Below are 26,522 nucleotides of genomic sequence, written 5' to 3' on the forward strand. Positions count from 1 at the left end.
CTTTTCCCCCACATCCCCACCAACATTTATCGTTACTTGTATCCTTGATAATTGCCATTCTGACTAGAGTGAGATGAAGTCCTGGAGTAGTTTTGATTTGCATTTCTCTAATTGTTAGAGATTTTGATCATTTTTTTATATATTTTTTGATCAATTGTATTTCCTCTTTGAAGTGTCTGTTCAGATCCTTAGCCCACTTATTTATTGGGGTATTTGCTTTTTTGGTATTAAAGTTTTTTGAGTTCTTTATTATCCTGAAGATTAATACTCTAGCTGAGGTGCATGTTATAAAGATTTTCTCCCATTCTGTAGGCTCTATTTTCACATTACTGATTATTTCCTTTGCTGAGAAGAATCTGTTTAGTTTGAATCCATTCCATTTGGAATATTATGCTAAGCAAAATAAGCCAATCCCAAAAAACCAAAGGCCTAATGTTTTCTCTGATATACCAATGCTAATTCACAATAAGGGGTGAGGGTGATAGGGAAGAAAATAATTTCTTTGGATTAGATAGGAGTGAAGGGAGAGGAAGGGGAGTGGAGGTAGGAAGCATAGTAGAATTGGACATTATTTCCCTGTGTGCATATATGACTACATGACCAGTGTGATTCTATATCATCTACAACCAGAAGAATGAGAAGTTATACTCCATTTATGTATGATATGTCAAAGTACATTCTCCTGTCATGTATAACTAATTAGAAAACAAAACAAAACAAAACAAAAAGTCTAGTATGCTAAAGGCACACAAGAAGAAAGAATTTGAATGTATTAGAAGACAACATTTGACATTAACTTAAAAACTGCATAAATATATATTTCAATAAACATCAAGACTGAAAAGATCTTTTCCACCCATGGAAATGGCATGAAAAATTCCCAGAAGTGAGAGAGTTTACTCAGTATGGTTGGAGAATAAAAATTCCTCTTGCATTGTCAGTAAACAGGATATATATTAGAAAATTAACAGAAATTAACCCAATAAGGTGGGTTGTGATCATATTGTGAAAAGAAACTGAAGACCTTAATAAACAGTTTGGAATTGATTCTCTAAGCAAACGGACATTTTCAACAATAACCTTACCACCACTTGTTCTAATTAATTATAAGATGGGTCATAAGTAATTTAATCATAATGATTATACTACCCATATTTGTAAATAATATACTTAAATTTTTTTGATCAGGGCTTTTCTATAACAATATCAAGCTTAGTAAATCATTTTTCCAATATTCTTTCTTATGAGAGTTGGGTGTGAAATCACTATGGTGAGTTGGACAATTTTAATAATCCTTGGAATAATCACATTAAATGTGTCAAAATGAGTTATATAACATTATGTAAACTATGTCAGGGAAATTATATGTGTATATGTACATAGAGAAAAAGAGAAGCATCTTTGATATAAGTAATTGAAAGTAAGTTCAAATCAGGTGAAAAATTCTAGGATGAATTAAGTACGGAGGAAGAGATGAAAAAATACAAGAAAAAGTTAACACATATGAGAACAATGTTAAAATGTGAATTATCTGTATACAATATTTTAGGAAAATAAAAATATGAAGAAGTTTGTATATATTATTTGAAGATATTTCACTAATGATTCCATAGAAATGGCACACTTGCATGCACGCACACACACACACACACACACATTCATCACAGCATGTGCTCAGATTGAAAGTGCAAAAGTGTGCCAGAGGTCACAAATAAATCACAATGGACAGATAAAAGTAATACTTAATAACACCAAAAACACAGGGAAAACCTCTAAAATGTCTCCCAAAGAAATTACAGATCAGGTAACCAGAGAGAGAGAGAGAGAGAGAGAGAGAGAGAGAGAGAGAGAGAGAGATCATCTTACTATTCTTAAAGAGGCTTTCCAATGCAGTACTTCAATCTCCTGAATCTAGGCTCTGTGAAACTGCTCTAGAACATACAGAAATACATTTAACTTCTCCATAGCTCAGTCTTTGTATCTATATAGTGTAGATTATTGTCATCTATCCTAGCTGGCGACCTATGCTGGGTTCACAAATCTGACCCTTCCAATAACTTAAGAAAATGGCAAAGAAAGCATGCAAACACACAGAAGTACCTTTACAAAATCCAGGACTGCCTCTGATCTTAGGGATCCATGGAAAGGGGGAAAGCCACAGGAACTCTTTTTTCTTATATAGGGGACAAATAAAGGGAAGTTCTATGGAACATACTATCCCAAAAAGGGTATAGGGGTAGGATTACAAAGGAACAGGTGAGGATAACTCAACCACACTGAGTGACTCCTTCTCCTGGAGCCATGCTTCACTATCCCAGTGGAGGTAAAGTTCAAGTTATTGCGGGGCACAATAATTATTCAGTATCTCTTACTCAGGATTTAAGGGCATGTATTTTAAGAGAAGCTCCCAACAATAGATGATAATAATATTTATATCATAGGATTTTAGGAGTGCAAAATATAGAAAATATGTAAATCCCTTTAAATATGGTGAATCCCATTAAAATATGGCTAGACATGTGACAAGCATTATATGCCTATAAAATATTATTATGCTTAGATTTCTTGGGAATGTTACTTGATAGAGGAATACAATGAAAGAACACTTTTAAAGTGTTTAAGAAAAAAATATGATATTGGTATTTTATATCCACTTGAATAATCATTTAAAAGATGGGTAAAATAATAGAAAAATATTAAATATAAGAAAGAAATAAGGACTAATATATCAGAGAGGACATTAATAACACAACTAAATATTTATTAGTAATTATCATTAATGTTCCATCCAAAATTTATTCAAATACAATTGAATGTCAAATGTTATTTTAAAATCTTTACCCATATTTACTTATTTAGGATTCACGCAAGCCCCATGTGGCAAGGTAGGGTTCACCAAAGGTCACCCTGGGGAGATCTGATAGGCCATCAGTTACCTATATAGTAAGCCTTTGTAAGATTTGTGAATGTGAGGCAGGTCCTAAATAAAAACCATCTGTTCCTTGTTCCCTTTTTGAGTCTTTCCTCTATGAAAGTTTGTTTACAGATGTTATCTCTGAGAAAGGGTCCTTGAGCGTGGTTTCAGTGGAGGCAGAAACCTTTCTTTCTAGAGAGTTTTGGTTTTGGTTATTTATACTGTTGTGTCCTTTTCCACATTAAAAAGTCTGTTACTGGTTCCAATTATGAGTACAACCAAATATTTTGTAACAAATGATTGGCATTTGCTAGTTGGCAATCACAGGGAAGTGTGTGCACAACACAGATCTCAACTATTTGTGTTGGCCAAATTGTACACATTGCTCTCAGTGTCTGAGTCATCCCAAGGAATGACTAAAGATACAGAAAATAATGTTAGAGACCTTAAATTTTGACTGGGGAAGAAATAATAATTATGGTCTAACTATCCAGAACCTCAAGTCTATAATGGTGAAAGGAAAGAGCTTATGGAGAAAACTGAAGAAAAGAAAAAAAAATGTACATTCAAGTATGGCCATCGTGGCTCCAGTAATTTAGACCTAGATCTGTAGGTGTTGGGTGGAAGCTGTCCATGTCCTGTAGTTGCCATCTGGAAATATACTTTGTGGCAGAAGATGCCTTCGTCCAAAGGCCATCTGCTTCTTAGCAATTCTCAGTAATTCCTAATTTTAAACCTTCTTCCCAGAATGTCAATCCTGTTGTCAGTGGGTTAAACCTTGTTTCTTTTTAGTTGGAAAATGAGACCAGGTATCTATTCCTTCCAATTTAATAACTGTTCTAGTCAAAATTTCCTTCTCTTTCTTCCCAATGTTGTTCCCAGGGATTTCTTCTATGCCATTTTTCCATATGACAAAGTCTTTGTTTAAGATCCCAATATTGGGGGAAAATATTCAACATCAAAGGGAAACTTGTGACGTGTTCTTGTGGCAAGTTAATGGGTTACTAATTTTAGTTTTAAAATCCTACTAGCTTTCTGTACTTTTCTGGAGGATTAAGGGTGATAGGGACAATAAAACTTCTGAGTAAACAATAAGGCTTTGCTAAGGTCTCTAGTAACTAAGCCAGTGCTGGAGAAAGAGGTTGGAATTCTCCAAGTTGAGAGCCCCCAATCAAGTAATATTTTTATTACAGCCAGATTATAGCATTCCAGAAAAAATAAAGCTTCACTATACTTTGAAAATTAGCAAACATCGATTATTTATCCAAAATCCACAGTAAGGGAAATATTGTATGAAACCCACTTTAAGTGTCCAAAGGTGCTCTGATAAGTGAGCTTTTATTCACATCTTACCTTTATAGAAGTATGCTGGTGCAGATAGAACATGTCACCAGCGAAGTTTTCAGCAACTTTGGTAAAATTTTCCCACCAATGTTGATAAATGTGCCATGATTATTTTGTCTTCCTTTGGACAAGTAATTCATGTAAAATGTTTACAAAGATTCAACCGAGGGCCTCTACTGACAGCAAAGAATCATTCTGAAACAGATAGATTATCCTCATGCCTTTTTTTTTTTCACAACACAGCTTTCTGTACTGAAATATGGGGGCTGTGCCACAAAAAATATTCCCCAGTAACAGTTCAACAGTCACATGATGAAACAAGGAGAGGATCTGGATTATTAGAGATAGCTGTCATGTGAGAAGATTAACTCTGGGGAGGAGGTTGTGTGACGCTGATGGTGCTTTTGGTTGGTATTATTGTGCCAGTATCAAACAAAAATGGGGAGAGACACTCTTTAATATTTAGACTTTCCTGGGGAGTTTCCGGGTAAATGGGAAACTAAGTGCTTGTCACCCATTGGAACAGCTTCATCGTTTCCTTGCTTCCTTTTCTTTTTAGTTTTGCTCAGTGAGTGTTGGACTGGCAGGAGGTCTCTTTTCCATTCTTGTTTCCACTGTATATTAAGTCTCCTATTTCTCTGACTTAGGGTCAATGGGAGAAAGCGAGATAAGAGCCGGGGTTCCATCCACTTCAAGATCTATTCCTTTTTGAGTTCTAAAGGTATGTAAAACTATTGCCCTACAGATTCCCACACAGCCATCCCTTTGTTTTGGTGGAGGTCCTCCTAAAGTTTTGTCTTTTAATGGATTTTCTAAATTCCTCTGGTCTTACTATGGGATTTGGGATCTCGTCCATAATACTTAAGGTATTTACACTGCCTTTCCTATTCTATTTTATTTTATATGAAGGTCCTAATCTCATATAAGTCAATTGATTGAGATAGGATAGGGGAATCCTTAATTCTAAGTTCCTAGAACCATTGACAATTCTCTGTAAATGTATGCCTACTCCACTTAGGCTTTTGAAAGTCTTTGAAAATGACAGGCTTAAAATCCACCTTTAGATGCTTATTCTGATTTGGCTAATTTTACAAGCCATTTGAACTTTCAGCAGAAAGGGAAGCTAGTCAGAAGGAGTATTCTGACAATGAAGGACCATAGAATGGGAGAAGAGGAACAGTAACATAAAAGCTTAAAGATTAAAGTTGTGACTTCGGCAGATCGACAGTAGAATATGTCTTTCACATTCTTAAAGGTCTCTTTCATGGAAGAAACCCTAAAGTCATTGGAGAATTTGGATTTCTATTGTAAGCTTTCTCAGACTAATCATAAAATACAGGTCAAATAATGTGTGAAATTTCACTCCCTTTTGAGTCTTAAGCATCTCTCAAATGAATAATTTTATTCTTTTTCTCAGTCCAAAATTGTCATTGAAATTTGTAAATTGTATCTTAAACTTGTATCATAATTTTCAACATCCAAACCTGAAAATTGTGACTTATGGTTAAAATGCCTTAGGCATGAGGTTTCTGCTCAGAATTCCAGTTTTCCCAGTTCCTTCCAGACCTCAGCCAGGACTTAAGTTGATATGCAAATAGAAGAAGCCTAGAGCACTCAGTATGAGACAGATCTGAGGCCCAAGAAAAAAAAGAGTAAAGTGTCTTTTTATGGGAACTCAAACTAGATTAAACCAAAGAGTAAATTGTATGGCATTTACTAATTACTGGCCAGTCAATTTTTTCTAGGACTTTTGCTTTTTCTTAGATTCTGTATTTTTTTTGAGTTCATGATTTTGATCCTACAGACAAGTTAATGTTTTTCTGACAAGTTCTATTTTTGATCAACTGGAGTTTTTTTTTTTTTTTTTTTAAACATTGCAATGAGATTTCACCTGAGAAGGCTACAAGGCCTTTACTATTCTGTTGTGTTACACTTGTGTTACAATGTTGTATGTCGGTATGTCTGTATGTGTGTATGTCCATATATCATGCAGTGATATGACAATTGACAGATGAGGAGCACTCATAAAAAAATTAAAAAATGGATCCAAATATCTTTTGATTCACGTGATTCAAATGGTTCAATTTAAATTGGGTAAACAGATGAAAGTAAAGATGTCTTTAAAATTAAGCTTATAAGTTTTTCTAGATGTTCAAAAAGGCCCTAATAAAATGTTAAATCTGCTTAAATTCAAAAATTTACAAGTATTGTTTCAAAATGTGAACAGAAGGAGGTTAACAGATGAAAAAGAAAAACTAGAAGATTCTAGGTATGGATTTAATAGAGGGAAAATGTGTTTCTGGATAAGAGTCTATATGATTAAGTAATTAAGAGGGTTTAAGTAAATGATATAAAGAAGGTCTGTGTAAGTTGCTTATAAGTGTAAGTTTTTGAGCAAGTAATCTTCAAGAAATTAAACAGCTGGTCAAACAAGTGCTGTTGTTTTAGAGAATTGTGCTATGTTATTTCTTTAAAAGCTAAACTTGGTTAATATAAAAACATCAATGTAATTGTGGTGTTAATGTGTCCATATCTTCCAGGTATACAAGTCTGTAAGGTAGAAGCTTTAGAAAGAGCATTATATCAAGCTGGTGTTCTAAAATTGTATGGTAATTTTAGATTTAAAAAGAAACATGTTGATTTATTTATATCATTTGTGTTCTATAACTGGACTTGTTATCCATAAGATATGTAAAGTTCTATGTGACTTTTTACACTGAGATACAATTTAAATGTATTTTTAAGTTAATGAGAGCCTAATCTGTGTGAAGGTTTTATTGCAAAACACAAAAGTACATTACTACTTTTCTACAAAAGGTTAAAAGCTTTCAGCCTTTCTTTAATTCATGTTTTGGGTGTGATATTTTGTTAGCTAATATTCATGTGAATATGAGCAACAATTTATGTAGGCTTTGTAAAATGATGTTTAAAAAAGCAAAGATCAGTTTCAGAACTACAGTACTTAAGATTTATGAAGAGCCCTGCCTTACTTGAGATAAGGCTCTGTCCCATCTCACTACATGTGAAAGTGACTATGGAAGAAGTAGGCCAGATTTCAGTACAGTTAAAGTTGTGTCCAAAAGTAGTTTTTTGCCAAGATTACTGGGATCTCAAACAAGGGATTATAATGTATAACTCTGCCAAAATTCAAGGTAGCTATTACATGAACTAAATGTTTTTACTCTTGATAATTTTATTTTGTAGTTTTCTGATAAATGATTTAAGATTGCCAGTTAATGTTTTGCAGAGGTACTGCTTTAAGAACACACAACCTGGGTTAATTTAAGATAAGGAGTTATCACCTACAGGATAGAGAGATAGACATTAAAGCCCAGTGCTCTTAATATAAGGCTGTTAACTTATTTGCTGGATGTTTAAGATTAAGTTTTAAAATTAAAAATTTGGCTCTTGCCCTCTGAGTCAGTCTGAATCAGGGAATAGGGGACTTCTCCAAAGGGCTCTGCAACTCTAGGCCACATAACCTCCTGAGCAGGGAGATTAATGAGACCAGTGGAGGACAGAAAGCCAATCAGTGCATTTGCTGTGAAGAGGAGGGTCATCACAAAAGGGAGACATCCCTGATGCTTCCAAGGGAAGCCACATGGTTAAGCAAGGCCTGGACCCATCCTAGCGCAATGGCACTAGCAGAACTGAGAAGCTGCTGTGAAGTTCCCCGAGGACTCCCAGGGAAGCTCAGCTGACTGTTAACAATAGATAAAAACAAAAGTCAGTTTGACTTGCTTCATCTTAAACACTTAGCAAAGACAGTCAAAGCCAAAGCACAGCTGTTCCTGGGCATTTAAAATAATAATAATAGTTAAATGTAATTTCCAAAAATAAGTAAACTGGAGGCTACAAAAGAGATTCTCAGACAGGAATGCCTGATAACTATCAAAAGGAACTGCCAGAGTAGTTTTTAGTTTAAGGCCTTTATTTCTAACCTACACAGGTAGGCTTAGTGTTTGCAAGTATGGTTATCCAGCCCTAAGTAACAGAATTAAAGATTTCTCTATTAGACACAGAGGTCATACTAGTAAAAGGATTTTGCAAGATCAGATGACATTAAATTATTAAACTATATCTTAAGGGAAAGGACATCTGTAACCCTAAAAGTTAAATGTTGTGTTTACATCCCTGACATTTCTGGCAATGTGACAAATATCCTTAAAGATTTACATGCTCAGATAGAAGCCATGTCCTCAGCAACTTTGTCATGGAAATAATATCTTATCTCCTAGTTCTTGGTACTTTCCTGGTGGAAAACATTGTTAGTCTTTGTCTTTGCCATCATACTCATTGGCATATTCCTGTGCTATGGCATTTATTGCTGCATCAATATGGTTCCAGTACTAATGAATTCTTGTTTCTCTTATAGACCACCTATCCCTCGAATGGCCCTCCAGCCTAATACTTCTCAATTGGACTTTTATCATGGACCACTCGATAGACCCGATTTTAAAGGGGGACTCCAAACTGCTTGCCCCACATCGTCCCTTTTCAGCCTGAAGAAGCCAGAAAGATCTTCTTCGCCCCCCTTCCTTACAGAAGTAAGGAGTTCCCAAATTAGAGGGGGGAATGAAGCCAGATTTAAAGTTAGGTAGTCAGTGTAGTTAGATAAATCCGGGTCTAATACCGAGTAAAATCTAAAATGGAGGCCATGCTGGCAATGATTCCGGGAAACGCAGGACAACTCATGGAATGTTAATGAAGTCCCGAAAAGGCCCTAGGCCAAAGTCCACCTCAAAGAAATGTTAATGAACAGCCCCCAGCAAAAAGGTGCTGACTCAGAAGTCCTTCCTGACCAGATTACTTCTTTGGCCCACCTGTGTCCCACCCCTCGGGCCTTACCACCTACATTCCATCACTGAAAGAACTATAAAAAGGGGAGACAACATCCCTTCCACGGATTCCACCTCTTGGGTCCCCTTCTTCCTCTGGGAGAAGTCTTTTCTGCTGTCCTTTAATAAACTTCTAATTTCTATTCTGAAAAAAAAAAAAAATTGTCATTGAAATTTTAAATTACCATTGGTAAGATTATGCCATTAAAAGACAGTTGCATGTATTACAGTATAAATATATGTAGGAAGCGGGAATTTGTCTTGGAGGAGATGTAAACATGGTTTAGTTTGAAACAAATACATAAAAGTTTGTCAAAGGTTGGTCAGATGAGTTGTTTGTGCACCTCATATGCTGGACTCCCCAACCATATGGCTATTCAATCTCCAATGGCAAACCCTGTAAGTCTGCAGTTCTTGGAAGGGAAAAAGTTTGGACAACAGATCTCTTTCAAAATTAGCATCTCATAGACAAAACAAGACTTCAGAAATTTTAATAAGCTTTTGGTAAAGTTTATGACAATGTTCATCCAGTGAATGTCAGTATGATGAGCCACCTTCTGAGCATCTACCACTCAGGGTTGGCTCAATGAATTCACTTAACAGGATTTATTCACATCCTCTTGCTTATGAATTTCCTGTTGTCCATTCCCTTAGGAAAAAAATAATGGAAAGAGCATTGACAAAAAGCAATGTTGTTGATAATGTAGAAAATTTCTACTAGGAATAAATACTTTCAAATATGATCACATGATTGAAGTATTCCTGAAAGGAAATAAATCTTAAGGGACAAAATACACGGCCAGTGATAGCTTGGTGAAAAGAAATTGTGACTGGAATCTAATATGAGACATATTCCATCATTATAATCACAGATACACCCTGAGCAAGAACACTCAATGGCATTATTGGTTTGCATTATTTCTGAATGAAGGGTCTTGGGCTTGAGCAGTAAGGTAGGTATCAACATAATCTCACTGGGATTTCCAGGTTGTTTGAAATACCCAAAATATCAGAGAAACCATTTTAATAATAATAAAAAAGCTACATTTAGCAGAACTGATTCACAGTAATGGAGAATATCACTTTAACAGAGTCTTAGCCCTGTCTTGGGCTAAGTCAGAGGTAGAAAATTTAAGGGCTTTCAGGTCTGGACTCAAGTAGTTTTAAGGTGGATCTTTCAAATTGGAAACTGAAAAGGAATGGGCAAAGTTAACAATATAGTAGTTTAGGTTTGGTCCACACAGTTAAGTAAAGGTCTTGATAGGTAAATTGTTATTGATATACAGGCTGTTGTTCAGAGTAAGAATTATTATTTTCTTCGATATACTGATTCGCTGACATTTCCCTAAGCAAACAGTACATTTAATTACCTGTTTGCAATATTATCTTTCCCAGGCTAAAGCTTCCCCGAAGAAACAACTAAGTCATGCTGACACAAATGGTCCATAGTTTTACCTAAGTCCTGTTCAGAAATCATCTCAATTCTCAAAGTCTACAATATAAAAAAAGTAGACTCTCAAAACTGGAGATTATATGCTTGAAATGGAAAATAAGATCAAAATGAAACAACACCAAATTTGTTTAAAAATAAGGCAAAAAATCTACAGAAATGGAAAAAGAGATTAACAATTATAATTGAAAATTTTTAAAAAGTCACTCCCACAAAAGATTTCAATAAAACAAAAAATAAACTCAAAATTGGTACCCAACAAGAAAGAACACACAGAATTAGTTGAAACGATCCACCATGTACTTGGCCACAAAGAAAGCCTTGAGGCATTTTTAAAATCAATATCATTTATCGTATGACTAAATAAAAAAATTACAAATTAATAAGGAAAATTCTATGTCTGTAAACTAACAAGAAAAATACAATTACCTAATGTTCTCATTTAGATAAAATAATCATAAATCATTTAGGATATATTTACAACTGACTGTCAACACAACAGTATAAATCAAAATTTAAAAAAAAATAAGGCAGGATGTAAAACAAAACTTTTCAAAAAAATATATTCATCATCAGCTAAAAAAGATGCAAAGCAAGGGATCTGATCATTCAATAAGAAAAAAAATTGAATTAGAGCAACAAAGCAAACCTAGAGAAGCAAAAAAAAAAAAAATAAAGAAATAATGAAATAACTGATATCAGAAAATAAATGAGAGAGATGACCAGAATGGCTATTAGAAAATGTACAGTGGGCATAGTATTGTCACTTGTCATCAAACATTATCTTCAAAGAAAGCAGTAAGTAAAACAGAAAAGAGGTATTATTCTGGCTGGCCCCCTGCTACCCAACTCTCTTTTCTCAGTTTCCACTGACTGAAGAATATTTTCTGGAAAAAATAAAAAATAAAACAACAACAAAAAGCACCCCCCCCCCAAATAAAACAACAACAAAACCCCAATACTGGTTTAGAAGCACTGTTGTAAAATAGGTCTTGCACTAAGCTAGTGATGGACTCACAATCAGTACAATTAGCCTTCTTAAAGTTGTTTATATATATATATATATATATATATATATATATATATATATATATATATATTTAATGTGGTGCTGAGGATCGAACCCAGTGCCTCACATGTGCCAGGCAAGTGCTTTACTGCTTAGCCACAACCTCAGCCTCCTTCTTAAACTTCAAAATATGCAGGTGGGATAAAGAATTTTCTAGGTGTTAAGAAAAACAAAAGTCCTGAGCAACTGCCCCCTTTTGACTTTTTGAAACATTCTTGCAAACCTAATGCAATATTGTTTTCAAAGACTGCAATTATTTTTTTCCACTCACATTCACCTTTTGCCCACATTTCACTTGACAGAATAGTAGTAGGAAAATAAAATTTTTCAGAAGAGAAAAGTTAGTATGAGCTACTGTTCTATCCTATGAATATAATACATTTTGATACATTTTAAATTGTGGATTTTGCAGTATTTATACAATGCTAAGCCCAATGTTGGAACTGCTTGAGCTTCTCAATTTTGTTTGCCTATTAGAATGCTTCTGTCTGAGTCTTACCCCCAGAACAGTTTAACTATGATTCTGATGATGGACTCAAGAATCTGAATTTCTGAAATCATCTGTGATTCCAAAGCAATCAACATGGAGACTTACTGTACTCAGGCAAGTTTATAAAGCAACTCCAATTTCTATTTAAATCTTATCCTAGTCTGTCCTTAGCTCTTCTCTTTCCATAGCTTCACCATTTCTAAAGACAAATATAGCAAATTGGTCAAATATGTATATGGCAAGAAGACAGAAAGAAGACTAAAAGATTGACACCGTAAAGATCCCAAAATAGCTCAATAAGTTGTGATAAACTTACTCTAACAGGAAAAATTTTCATAAAGACAAAGAACAAAACTCAAACTTGGGCATGGTAAACTGACCCCATGAATGCGGGATGCAAGGAAATGCAGATGTGAGTATATAGCAGTAGGCATGAAAAATTATAGAGGAACTTAATTGACTTTAAGTAGTTTTGCTACCTGAATCCTAGGGCAGAGACCTAAGTCTGGGGATCCCAACAGACCAGATTCAGTCACCTGTGGACACAAGAGTTCCATCAGAGATAAATGGTTGTGAAGAAGGGAAGAGGTTTATTCAATACAGTTATACTGGGAAGAAATGGGGACTAATCTCCAAATCCATGTCTTCTTGGTACTCAAAGTACCAAGAGTATATAAGTGAAGAACTAGTGCAGGAAGCAAGGAGGATGCACAATCAAGTAGTATTTGCAAAGCTGTGGTCTAGCTGATCAATTTCAAGGCTGGTTATATGGAGTCTTATTGGAGCTGGGAAAATCCTTGTTACCCGGGGAGGGAGCAATTTGGTCCCTCATGAGATGATTGCTCCTGCTTGAGGGGCAGCTTCTGTTCATATGATGGGGTGATGTGTCTTCAGGGCTCATTGTTCCTGGAATTTCTGGGGAGGAGCAATGACTGACAGGAAGAACAGACAATGAGGAGCAAAATGGAGTCAGGACAAGACTGGGTCCTCCTTCAAAGCCCTAATTTTTCAGTTTGAGTCAGGACTCGGATTTGGCTGCCAGAAAGTAAATTTGATCCAAGACTATATCAACAAATATGTTCCATCTGCACACGGAAGAGCCTTTTCTGCATGTTTATTGGAACACTTTAAGTACTGAGCCATGGTCTGAGCAGTATGCTTAATGAGAAAGTGGAGCTGTCATATAGTGGAAAAGTAAATTTAGCTGGGAGGAAGGCTAGCACTGTGAGAACATGATAGGTATGTTGAAAATATCTGAGGAACTTACATGTGGTAGATTAGATTTATCATGTAAAAACGCCAGAAATCAAAAGTAATAGACACAAGGAAACACTTCCATAATGTTGACCTTCAAAACAGGGAATGGACAAGCACACAAAGCAGAGGGTTCCCTGTTGCTGGAGGTATTTAAGCCTTCAAATAAACAATGGATAAGGAGAGTTCCAAGTATCCTAAAGGTCTGAATCACATCTAAGATTTTATGAATCTATAAGAACAGCATATTTAGAGTGGTTTGGGAGCAAAAGTGAGACTTTTCATGTTCTGCATGCTGTCAAAACTCCTTAGCTAGATCCTCTACAACTTCTCCATCCTGCTTGGGGACTGCTGGTGCCACAGGCATCACAGTCCCTGGGTACTTTTCTAATGGAGAATGCAGCACTTTTCTGAAGATGTCATGTCCTTCTAGCATAGGTTTATCAGGAACTCCTCTTCATCATCCAGTTTCTCTTGTTAACCAAATTTGTTGCGGAAGTAGACTGTGTCTTTTAGTTCTTCATAAAAATTCTAGCCTTTATCTCCATCTGCAAGTTTGGGGTTCCAAAATGGCCATTAGCATCTATCCCAACAGGCTACACTGCATTCTGTGGACTCCCTTTGCTGTTCTGGCTTCACCAAGTTACCCAGAAAAAGGCTTAGGGGGGGGGCGATGCGTTTTCCAAGGTCCGGTTGCGTCTCTGCCATAGTGATGATTTTCTCTTGAAACTTTTAGAACTCTCTTGGAAATGTGCTCCGGTCCTGAGGCCCAGGCGTGCCAGGAATAGGATGAGAGCCCCGCGGCTGACAAGGACAAAGGGTCGGCGGCTGTTTTCTACCCATGGTACCTGCTTTCTCCACGCTCCAACTTGCCCAGAGTAGTAACGTAACCTCTAAGGCTGGTCCTGCGGATCACCCGCCCCAAGGATGAACTTGCACCTCCAGCCGCCCACTCCAGGGAGGGAAGGGGAGGGGAAGAAAAGCTGGGGAGCGGGAAGGAGGTGGGGCCGCTGGGGCGGAGGCGAGGGAAGTGGGGAGCCGCTGGGAGAGAGCTTCCGAGGGAAAGTGAGAGGGGAGGGCAGCCCGGGCTCGGCACGCTCCCTCCCTCGGCCGCTTTCTCTCACATAAGCGCAGGCAGAGGGCGCATCAGTCATGCCCTGCCCCTGCGCCCGCCGCCGCCGCCGCCGCCGCCGCTCAGCCCCGCGCGCACTGGAGGCTCGTGCGCCGCGGTGCTCCCGGGCCTCGCCGCCGCCGCCGCCGGGCGCCCCGCCGCCCTGCTCGCGCCACCCGCACCGCCACCGCCACCCCTCACGCCGCTCCGGGTGCCCGGCTCGCTTCACTTCGGGGAAGGGGAGGGAGGAGGGGGACGGAGGCTCTGGTGGCTCTGGAGGAGTAGAACATTGCGGGGTGTTTGGGCTTTCCCCTCCTCTTCCCAAAAGGCAAAAACAAAAACGCGAACAGAGGAGCTGTCCTCCCTCGCCCTCGCTTCACCTCGCCGGCTCCGAATGAGGGGAGCTCGGATGTCCGGTTTCCTGTGAGGCTTTTACCTGACACCCGTCGCCTTTCCCCGGCACTGGCTGGGAGAGCGACTTGCAAAGTTGGGAACCCGGAGCCCCGGACTCGCTCCCGCCGCCTCCGGCTCGCCCAGCGGGGGGTCAAGGAGAGGAAATCGGGGGGAAAGGGGACGAGGAGGGGACTTCTGCATCGCAGGGGCGCCCGCGCCCCCACCCCTGGCCCCGCTAGCGGACCGGTCCTTCCACCATGCACTTGCTGGGCTTCTTCTCTCTGGCGTGTTCCCTGCTCGCCGCTGCGCTGCTCCCGGGTCCGCGCGAGGCACCCGCCGCCGCCGCCTTCGAGTCCGGCCTCGGCTTCTCCGACGCGGAGCCGGACGGGGGCGAGGTCAAGGTAAGAGCGCCGAGGGTGCCTGTCTGGGGCCGGACCGGGGCCCAAGTCCGGCTGCAGGCTCAGTTTGCTAAGAACCTGCGCACAAGAGCTAAGTGTGTACCCCTTTAGCTTCGTGGAGTCAAAGTTACCGAGCCCAGTGCACGCTTCCTTGGAGAAAAGTTTTTCTTTTTTAAATAGTTAGTTGTTACTGGAAAGGAAAGCAATTTACAGAAGCGGAGGCCCGGGAGAGGTGTCTAGTAATAGAGATCAGAGTCTGTTTCAAAGTGGTCTCCGCTGGCACAACAAGGGCATCTGGAACCCTGCCAGTTGGAGTGGCTCAGGAGAGCGTTTAATTCTGGTCGGGAAATGCTTTTTCTTTCCCTGGCTGATCTGTGGGACTCCAAACAGCTTCTGGGGCAAGGATGACCAGTAGAGCGAGTCTGATTTTCCTGAAGTGTTCATAGTATGTGGAGCACTCAGCCGGCGCCTTGCGCTATTTTGGAAAAAGTGTAAGGGAATTTAGGAACTGGGCTTGAGGGCTTGAGACTTAAAAGTTCACTTGAAGTTGGTCAAACTTGGAATGTAACCGGAGGTTAGGCTCATTTAGATCAGAATCAAACAAAGCTTTTTTTTTATTTTTTATTTTTTTATTCCAACTTTATAAATTCTTCTTTCCGAAAATCTGGTCATGAAATATTAAAATTAAGTTGTCTTTTTCTTGTTTGAGTTATTTTATTTATTTTGCTTTTAAGTAAGAGGAGTTTATTTTTTGCCTAAAAGTGTTGCTTTTGAAGGCATTCTGATTTTCAAATAATGGCATTATGGTGTTTGTGTCTGTTCTTACTGGGTTCTTCTGAAGAGTATGTTTTTAACCTAAAAAGTTCATAACAGTGGAGTATGCTTTATAGAGTTCTTGAACTCCTGAAATTTTATACTCAACATACTATGAGATACCAACACTTGCAGTGCCTCTGGCTGAAACTACACTGCAGCGGTTTATTTCAACTGATGGCAAATGAGAAGTGCCAGTGATATGTTGCTCTCAACTTTCAAGTGACTTTATTCATGAACATATACTGAATGTGTAGAAATTAAGTTGTCTTCCCAGTTATATTTTGAGATGCACTTTAAGACTAAGAAGACTAAGGTTTAAAATTAACTACTTTTGCATTTTAAATTTTGGGAAAAATTAAAATATATCAGAATTTGTAGTTTGATAATTGAAGTCAACAAAAAAATGAAATTCTCAGTTTCATTCACAATGTATTATCTATATACATTAAGTTGCAAAACAAACAGTGTACATTATGTGCATTTCAATTCAACACAAATACATCACTATAGCTATAGTAATGAAAATGTCCTTCTGTTTTTAAATACCAAAAAAATGTAGCATTGGACCCAGTAATGCCATCTGTAATTTGAGTCCTTGAATTTTGCCACATCTGTTCACTTTCTGTGTCTGAAAACTCAAACTAATTTAAGTATAACTTAGTAAGACAACACCTCTCCATTGCCTATGGTAACTTTGGTTTACAATAAGAAAGTGTGATGCTTTAAGTAAAATGAGAAGCACTTCCCTATAAGACAATATCCTAGATGAGATTTGCTAACTCTGGGTCAGTCATGAATGAATGTTCTGCAGAAGTGGGTGAGGATGGAGGGAGGAGGGATGTTATGTCTTGGTATGGGATTGGAGGGTAAAAATAGTTAATTTATTTTAATTTTCAAAATTGTCTTCATTGGTGGTGAGTAATAAAATTTCCCTTCTCTGAAACTCTATTCATTTTTGTTGGTAAATGTGCTTTTCATATTTAACCATCTTTTCTGTTCTGTACAGTGAATATGGATTGATATTCTGTATGTGATGTGAATTCTTTCCTCACACGATAAAACATTATTTTAAATCTCTTGAGTTTTACACAGCAGTATATTATTGCTGCACTAAACTTTTCCCCAGTGGTGAATATAACCTTGACAGGATATATGTCATTAATGACTTCAGTAAAACTGTTCTGTCCTTGCTATGAAACTTGGATGCAACTGCTCCAAAGACTCCCTGTCTCTCCCTAGTGGTCTGTCTATGTAAGCACCTCATTTAGATGAAGGCATGCAAGAATCAGGGAGGAACCAATTGTTAATTTTCTATGAACAGTAAAATCCAGCATGATATTTCAGAAAGTAAATAAAAGATGCCTTATATACCTAATCCCAATAGATGGAAATTTTTGGTAATTAACACTTAACATAGTAATTTAAAATTATATAACTAATATGAAGCTACTCACAAACTATGAACCAAATCTAGCTATCCAATCCTTTTGTGGTCCCCAAAGCCATACAAAATATTGGAAGTGAAATCAGAAAAGGAATCAAGATCTTTTTTTCTTGACTTATATTTGCATTTAATAGGTTCCCATTTCTAATTATCGGTGTTGTATGATTTCATGAAAAGTTCTAAAATGTTTCTCTGAAGGAGCTTTGTACAAACTATCAATGTCAGAATAGTATGTTGGTTAAAAGTGAAATTAACTAAATATAATTGGTGAAAAGAAGAAGTATCTAAATTGTTATCCAACTAACAAAACTGCAAAACCTAGAAAACACATTAAATCTCTAAATCTAGTTATTTACAACAAGAGTTTATATAGAGTTCACTCTGGGTGGTAGGAGTTGAGTTTGATTTTAAGGAAGAAGTTGGTTTATGACCAAAAAGGAAAGGAAAAAAAAAGGAAGAATTACTTCATAGGAAGTATATTTATGGAACTTTTACTCCATAAATATAGTGAATTGTAGTGGGATCTAGATATCTAGATCAGGAGCAGCATTTCTCAAAATAGTGTCTGTGTGCCAACTACATCAGAATTCCCTAAGGTTTTTTTTTTTTTTTTTCTCTCCTTAACCTTATACCAGCTGTGACTCTTGGCTTGGAACTATGAATATACATTTAAAATAGTATCCTCATTCTCATTCACAATGAAAGTATTATCTGCACTTATCTATAATGTGTCTCAATGACTAATTTCGGTGGTTATATCATCTTCCTTATATAATTGTTGAGTCTGAAGAATAATCTGTCAGCCATGGGCATAGTAAAAGACATATGCCATTTTTCCTCTCTTTGAGGAGTTAATAGCTCAGGTTAAAAAAAATAAAGATCTATGAACAAAAATACTATGAGATACATTGCCCTTTTGTGAGGGAATTGGCACAAAGAGTTGTCTGTGTTCTAAAGTTTGGATGAGAGACTCATCATGGTGGTCTGGATTATCTGGGAACCTTGACCTGAGAACAGAGCGTGAGTTGTAACTTGGATGTGAATTTCCAGCAGGCAGTTCATCAAAACCAGAAGTCTATTTGATCTCTTGAATGGGATGAGAAAATGAGAACACAAGCAGGACACTTTGACTGGAGGATTGTATAGGGTAACAGTGAAGACTCCTCAATAAGAATAAGTTAAGAGATAATTAGGATCATTACTGTTTATGGCCTGAGCCAGTTTAAGCAGTCTAAACTTCATGCTATGGATCAGAGAGGGTTATTCATGACCCAAGCAACTGAATAACATAGTAAGAAGACTATTGAAATTATTCCTGGGGTTGATTAGGACTTTTACTAGGTCATTAGGACTTTTACTGGGGAGATGATCCATTTAAGAAGCAACAGAAATAATCTAGATAGGAAATGATGAAGAGTCATCATGAGTGTTGGCAGAGGAAACAGATGAAGGAGCTGCTAACAACAAAGAACCCATAGATCTGGTAACTGACCAATGTGAGAGTTAAGGGAAGGGGGAATTCACCCTGGTCTCAATGTTTGAATCATAGGAACATATTGGTTCTACTTGTAGGATTAGGGTATTTCAGAGAAGAGACTAGTTTTCATGGATGGATAGTGGATGATGACAGCATTCTTCCATAAAAAAATGTATTTAGTAGACAATAGGACATCTTTGCAGAAACAAAGTAAACTTTACAAATTTACATTCCATTGAAGGGAAATAACTGTCTAGAGTCAACAGGATGTGAACTGCATAATATACTTAAAATATTTGGGCATTTAACAGGTGTTAAGGACAATTCCTATGGGAAAATTAAGAGTATGCCTATCCTGTTACCCTTCATTAAACATGAGGAGGTAAATTTTATTTTTTATTTTTATTTTTGGTACTGAGGATTGAACTCAGAAACACTTGATCACTGAGACACATCCCTAGCCCTATTTTGTATTTTTATTTGGAGACAGGATCTCACTAAGTTGCTTAGTGCCTCGCCATTGTAGAGGCAAGCTTTGAACTTGTGATTCTCCTGTCTCTGCCTCCAGAGCCACTGGGATTACAGGTGTGAGTCAGGGCGCCAGACTAAGAGGTAAATTTTATCTAAGTAGAATTCCACAAAAGTGTCTGTAATTTTTAGTCATTTACTGGGAGGCTTCTCTGTGCTCTGTCTTGCAGTGCTCATACTTCTCAGTAGGAATCTCCCTCCACCCACAATCAGTCTTTAGAAAGGAGGTTCAAGTTTAAGGAAACTTGAAATGTTTGTGGAAGAGGAAACCTTTAAACTCTTTTAGCTTCACTGGACAACAATTTATGTTACAGGCTCAGAGTTTGACTTCCTATGAGCCCCTCTCTGAGTAGGGCAAAAGATTGTATCATGGAAGAATTGGATTCATGTCCCTTTATCCAGAGTATCTGATTTTTTAATAGCTGGCCTATAATGGCTGTGTTTATAATTTTCCTCAGAATGTACGATTAAGTGTTTTTGTGAATCTCCTCTCTTAGATTTCTGACATTAGTCTGAGTGATGCTGGTCATATATGAATGTGAACATAAAAAGCTCTGTTCTTTCATTTTAGTTTCCACTTCGTTGTATTTCTTCTCCTGAACTGGTAGCCATTTTTTTTTTTCATGAGTTAATATCAAAACTGCTTCAGGAAGCAGTTAATTCTTGATCTCAGTTGAATATCTTTAAGAGCACTGGGTGGCTATTCTTGTCCTTCTAAACTGATTTCAGAAGAGTGCAGAGTAGAGGATTTGGGGTTCTTAAGAAGGAGCTTTTGGCCTTGTTTTCACCATGGGCCAGCCTGGAAGCTTCTCTCAGCTCTTAACTTGGGGACACAGTTGCTGTTGTGAGAAGAGGGATGGAGGGCCTCTTGTACCCTCAGCCCTACTCTTGCCTTCAACACCTCCAGGCTTCTTCCATGAAGGTTTAGATTATCCTCCAGGTGCCATCCATTCCTCTGTATATTAAGAGTCAGAATTTAAATAATGAGCTGTGACATCCTAAGCACTTGCCTGTTCTATGCACCTTGCTAGGGCCTTATAACTTAATTATATTTTGTTTTTTATTACACCTCCATGAGATATACATTATGTTTCATTAAGAATGATGGATCTAAGACTCAGATGACTTAACAAAGATCAAGAATAGTTTTTTTTTCTTTGAAAAAATACTTTTGCAACATTTAGAGAACACCTTGGAGAAATGTGGTGATGGGTTTGGGTCTTTTGGGTTGGTGAAAGACATATGATCTATTCTCCTTTCAGCATCATTGTGGCTCTCCCCCCTGCACATGGCAGTAATGTGCAAGAAGGCAGAGAGAATGTATCACTCTACATTTATGGCTGCCCTGTGAAAACTGCTTAGGTCCAGATTCCCTATAATGGAACAAACTACAATGAACGTGAACTTTCTTCCAGACATGCTACCCCTTTGACTAAAGATAGATCATGAATGACCCAATTTATGGAAGTATTGAAAGAATAACTACTTAGCTAAGAGCCTAATGTGAATTCCTGACAGTTATTAAGCAGTTTTTCTAAGTTGTGCTAATGTAACCTCAGTGAAAGACTGTAATTTTACCTATGCCAAATGACCTTTCACAAATAAGTAGATTTGGAAAGAACAAACTTTAGTTGGCAGAACCATTATACCTCTGCAAACTTCTGAACATATACTGTTTCATCTTTTGCCAGTTACAATATTTCCTGGCAGACATGCATACTGTAGACACTACATTGGCCTACCATTTGTTAAGTATACATATTGGTAAGTACACATTTGTAAATTCGCATTCAGATATCATGGATTTTTTTCAAGTTAGAAAAAAAACCCTGAGAATTTTGCACAAAAAGGAATGCTAAGGAGTTTGATATATAATGTAATTCTAAATTTTAGTATAACTATTTCAAGTATGTCTGTGTAATTGTTTCTTCTGAAATTTACTTGTGTAAATTGTAAGGGTGCTTCCTATCCCTAATCTATTTATTTTTTTCAGAGTTTATAATTTAAGAGAGCAGAGATTGTGTTGATTTGCTTTATTGGGCATCCATAATAGAAGAAATCCAGTAGGTATCTTAAAATATCTTTTGCTAATGGATTCCTACTATTTCTTTATACTGATCTTATCCTTGGGGCTTTCAAGTGTTCATTTTTTTTTTTTTTTTTGTAATTGTGAAATCCAAAAGCTCATTCCCATAAATTTGATACTTTAACACTATCCTGAATTGACATACTACTGTTGACTGTCTTTATTTATCCTATAAGTTTAAATATTTCTAAACTTTATTGAAGAAACAGCAGCATATTTATTCATGAGAAGTTGCTATAGATCCTGCTGGTTGAGGGATGTTGAATATTAAAATGCATATACACTGGATTTCTTAAAAAATTCTGGCATCTGAGATTGATGTCCTACAAGGGTTTAGGGTTAGGGAGTGGATTGTAGGCCTGTTGTTTTCAGAAGCCTTCCTTAGGGACTGGCTGGAAGGGGCAGGGAAAGGAAATTGAAGACCTCATGAAGGAAGTGCTATAGATGCTCCTAATACTTAAACTTTACCCATTAGTACCTTGTTTATGTGCTTACAAATCCATATTCTCATATGTAAGTCTCCTTTAATTCAGGGGCACTATAATTAATTCTCATCAATGGCAGCTTTAATTCAAAGTAGGAGATTATAATGTGATGAGTAATGTAAAAAAAATGTGGAGTGATTGATTCTTGTCAATAGCAAGTTTATGATCATTTTTGAGAAACACCAAATTTACTCATTAAAAATACAATAAATGGGAACTGGGGATAGAGCTCTGTTGGTAGAGTGGTTACCTAGAATGCACAAGGCCCAGAGTTCAGTTCCCAGCACAGAAATGAATTGAACTATAAATACAGGCAATATAAAATATTTTTGTGAGAGAGTTTCATGAGTTATCACCAATTGTAGGGTAGGCTTTTGGTTGTTGCTTGGGCAGGCCTGGTAGAATTGAGATGATATGAGATTAAATGAAAAAAAAAAAAAAAAGAGTAGATGCTGATTACAGAAATTGGGAGGGGGAATATTTTGGATATTGAAGAGTGACCACAAAGTATGAAAGTAATAATGGTCAGGGGTGTTTGGGAACTGGGAAGGGACTCTTTCACTGAAGAGTCAAGAGCTTAAAGGGAAAAAGAGGGCATTATGGAACGTGAGATGCACAAGATCCACTCTGAGTTTGGGTTAAAGCAATAAGAGCCACCACAGATTCCTGAATGTGACTCTGAAAGTGGGATATAAGAAGGCTAATTTGCTCAAAAGTGTCTAAAGAAATCAACTAGAAGCCATTTTAACTCTGGATTTCGTGAGTTTAGCAGTGACTATCTTTCTCATTCCATGACCACCCATATGTGGTATTTGAACTCCTCTATATGCCTCTGATTTCTGATGATTACAGTGGTGATTACTTTTGACTTATGTAAACACCCATTACTGTGTGATCTGGATACATTTATAAAACATATTAATAACAGACAACTTTGCTATCACGATTTGCATTCCAAACAGAGTAAGCAGTGTAAACAGTGGTCATGCTTACATGCTTAGATACACACACACACACACACACACACACACACACACACACACACACACTTCACCTCTTATGAATTGTTTAAACTGGCAACCATGGGTTATGTATTGTTTCTTGCATGGCTAAGTATTTTTTGACAATTCATTGAAACAAAATCTTAAAGAAAATTCTGAAGTGTATGAGACTTAGAGTTCATAATTTATAATTTAGTTTGTAATTTTTCGAGACTGTATTAACCACATGTAGGTGTAGGTCAGCTGGCAATTTATCAGAAAAAGAGATAATCCAAAAGTGTCTTAGAAATTCCTTCTTTGAAAATTATGCTTAAATGTTGTTTAGTCAGCTTTTGTGTTGATATGATCAAAATATCCAACAAAAACACCTTGGAGGAGGAAAAGTTTATTGGGGGCTTATAGTTTCAGAGGTCACATCCACAGATGGCTGACTATTGCTCTGGGCTTGAGGTAAGACAGAATACCATGGTGGAAGGGCCCAGTGGAGGAAAGCTGTTCAGCTCATGACCCAGTGAGGAAGAGGGGAGACAGAGACAGAGGGGAGAGCCACAGGGAAGATACACCCTTCAAGAGCATGCCCCCAGTGACCTACCTCCCCTGGGCATGCCCCATTACCTATAGTTACCAGTCAGTCCATTCAAAGTAGGATGGAGTGATTAGATTACAGCTCTAATAATTCAATCTTTTCATCTCCAAACATTCCTGCATTAACAGGAGCTTTTGGGGGATACCTCATGTCCAAACCAAACAAAATATTCCTGTTAACAGTAAGATTAGAAAGACAGGGTAGGGAATAAACAAAATAAATAGTATAAATACTTTGAAGCTCTTGTTATAAATAATTTTTAACATAGAAAAAACTTATTTAAACTCAAGACATCTAGTAGAAAAAATATACAGATGAGCAACCTTGTACAAGTAGTGGTATTGAAGCATTTAAAAGGCTTACTTCTCAGCCAGGTGCAGTGGTACACGCCTGTAATCCCAGCAGCTCAGGAGGCTGAGCCAGAAGGATCCTGAGTCCAAAGCTAGCCTCAGCAACTGTGAGGTACTAAACAACTCAGTGAGACCCTGTCTCTAAATAAAATACAAAATAGGGCTGGGGATGTGGCTCAGTGGTTTAGTGCCCCCTGAGTTCAATCCCTGATACCGACCGCCACCGCCCCCCCTCAAAAAAGCATACTTTTCTATAAGGTCAGCTTTCAACACTTGCCTTGTTTGGGTAGGTAGATAGGAAATGAATATTTTGGGACTGATAATAAAGGTGTGTTTTGTGACTTGTATAGTTGTAGAGGTTTTTATATGTTTATTTTCTAATGAATTTTACCTTCAGGCTTGGTCCCGAAATTACTACCCTTCCTTTCCTGCAGTAGTAAAGCATGTGTTCAGTCATGAGTGGTTAAGACTGTAGTCAAAGCTAGCCTTTTCCTGAGTGCAGATTCTATGTACTTTGCTTTGCATTTCCTACGACAATGCTGTGAAGAACTGTCAGTATTTTTTCTTGTTTCAATTATCTAACTGTCGGTTGCTTCAGTGACATAAATGTTAAGATAGAGATGCAGTGTAGTGGTTGAGAGCACAGGCTCTGAAATACTTTCTGTATTCACAATCTAGGTATGTATGTTTACATCCTGCCAGTGCCACTTACTACCCATGTGACTGCACACAAATTATTTAGCTTCTTTGTGCTTCTTTGGTACTTACTTCCTAAGGTTATATTTATGGTGGTGCATATTTATCTTTCTATAAAATTTTTGTTACATGGATAGTATTCATGATTAGAAAAAAAAATCAGCATGTATTATGTCCTCAGTCCATGAAGTAGTTGAATTTCTAGTACTTTGCAAAAGTAACTTGTTACATATTTTTAATATAAGCTTACTGATAATTTCTAAAATAAGAGAATGTAGTATTGATGTTTGATTTTAAGGCAGCTGGAAAAAATATTGCACGTTTAATCATTCAGTGTATGGAGGCTACATATATATTATAGTTGTTTATTATATGATTTTTACCTGTGCTGAGTACCTGGATTTTTTCTTTTCTGTGACAACTCTGGCTGTAGAACACCAAACAAAGCAATCTTGTATAATGGGCATCACTTAATCACCTAAAGTGTTCATACTTAAGTCATTTGCTTATTACACAGAGCATTTTTATAATGCCAGATAATTTCATATGAACTCATCCTGAATACATTCAAAGCTTAAGCACTTTTCAGGTTTAAAATGTCTATTAATGAAACATGCTAATGTTGCTTCTGTAAAATTTCAAGTCTTGTCAACAGAATATGTGCATTCTAAGTCTACAATGAAAGCATTGCAGAATACTTAAAACATTACAAATATTCTTTCACCGAAGAAAATAAAAAGAACATTTAATGGTAGAAAGTTATATGTAAGAGTTAAACTTTTGTGAATTTGTCTGGAAAAATGTGATTGTATCGCCCTTTTGGTACTCTTATTTTGCATGGCACCTAGCAAAGTATATGTGGAGGTGAATCATGGAGTAGATGCTTTCTTGGAGGGCAAATCTGGTTTACTTGGGTTCTCTAATTTACTGTGGTTGGTTTTGTTTGATGGTTCTGTTTGTCATTTTGCCAGTCAGTGCTATGAACTTTGTGGTCTCCGTGTCCTCAGCACTTTATGGTGCTGGGCACTGGAGGGATATGAGTGTACAGGAAAAAGGAATTAAAAATAAGTGATGTACAACATTCCCAGCTCTTGAATAACATATTTTTTTTTATTGAATAACATCTTGAAAGTGTTCACTTCCTTAAATTCCAGTACAGATGTTAGTTGGAGTATTTTAGGAACTTTTGACCATATTTCTAAACAGAGAATTTTTTTTCTCACTAAATCTGGAACAAAGGACTGACACTCAGGCAATATGTGCATGAATAAACTTTTAGATAATCCTGTACTATCCATATACATGGGCATGCAGATCCTGGTATCGTCTTTTTTTTTAAAGTAAAATTCATAGTTTTACTTCAAGATTAGAACTATATATAATTACAAAAATGAAACTCTATATTGAAGTGGTATTACATTTCCCTAGTTATAGAGTATTCAGATTTAAATTTTTATGTGAAGTAATTTTTTTCACAGTAATATTCCATTCTCACACAAACTTCCTTTTTTAATAAATATGCTGTGCTTTGGCAGGGGGTGGGTGGGTGTGTGGTGGTGGTTGGAAACAAGATTAAAGTAACATTTTCATTTAATACTATCTTGTATATAGAAGGACTATTCATGAAATCGATATGTTTGGTTCCAACTTGCTAAGATACTGGAAAAGGATGAACAATTTATGGGGGAAATAAAACAAACAAACAAACATGTATGAGTGCACTACTCAGACCAACATGCTTCTCCCTCCTGGGAACTGGCTAGGGGCCTGGGAGCTTACAGTTATCTGCCAT

The 26,522-nt window shown here is 37.3% G+C and overlaps 1 protein-coding gene across 1 annotated transcript in view; it reads left to right on the top strand.

Annotated features, from left to right (window-relative positions):
* Positions 1 to 14,570: 14,570 nt before the first annotated feature.
* Positions 14,571 to 26,522, top strand: part of Vegfc (vascular endothelial growth factor C) — a 115,696-nt gene continuing 103,744 nt past the window's right edge. Inside the window, exon 1 of the mRNA XM_027927070.2 lies at positions 14,571 to 15,264. Within this exon, the coding sequence (XP_027782871.1) occupies positions 15,121 to 15,264 (144 nt within the window). The 5' untranslated portion in view covers positions 14,571 to 15,120. The remainder of the gene's footprint in view (positions 15,265 to 26,522) is intronic.

The sequence above is a fragment of the Marmota flaviventris genome, chromosome 3 (genome assembly GCF_047511675.1).
Source record: "Marmota flaviventris isolate mMarFla1 chromosome 3, mMarFla1.hap1, whole genome shotgun sequence".
NCBI classification, from domain to species: Eukaryota; Metazoa; Chordata; class Mammalia; order Rodentia; family Sciuridae; genus Marmota; species Marmota flaviventris.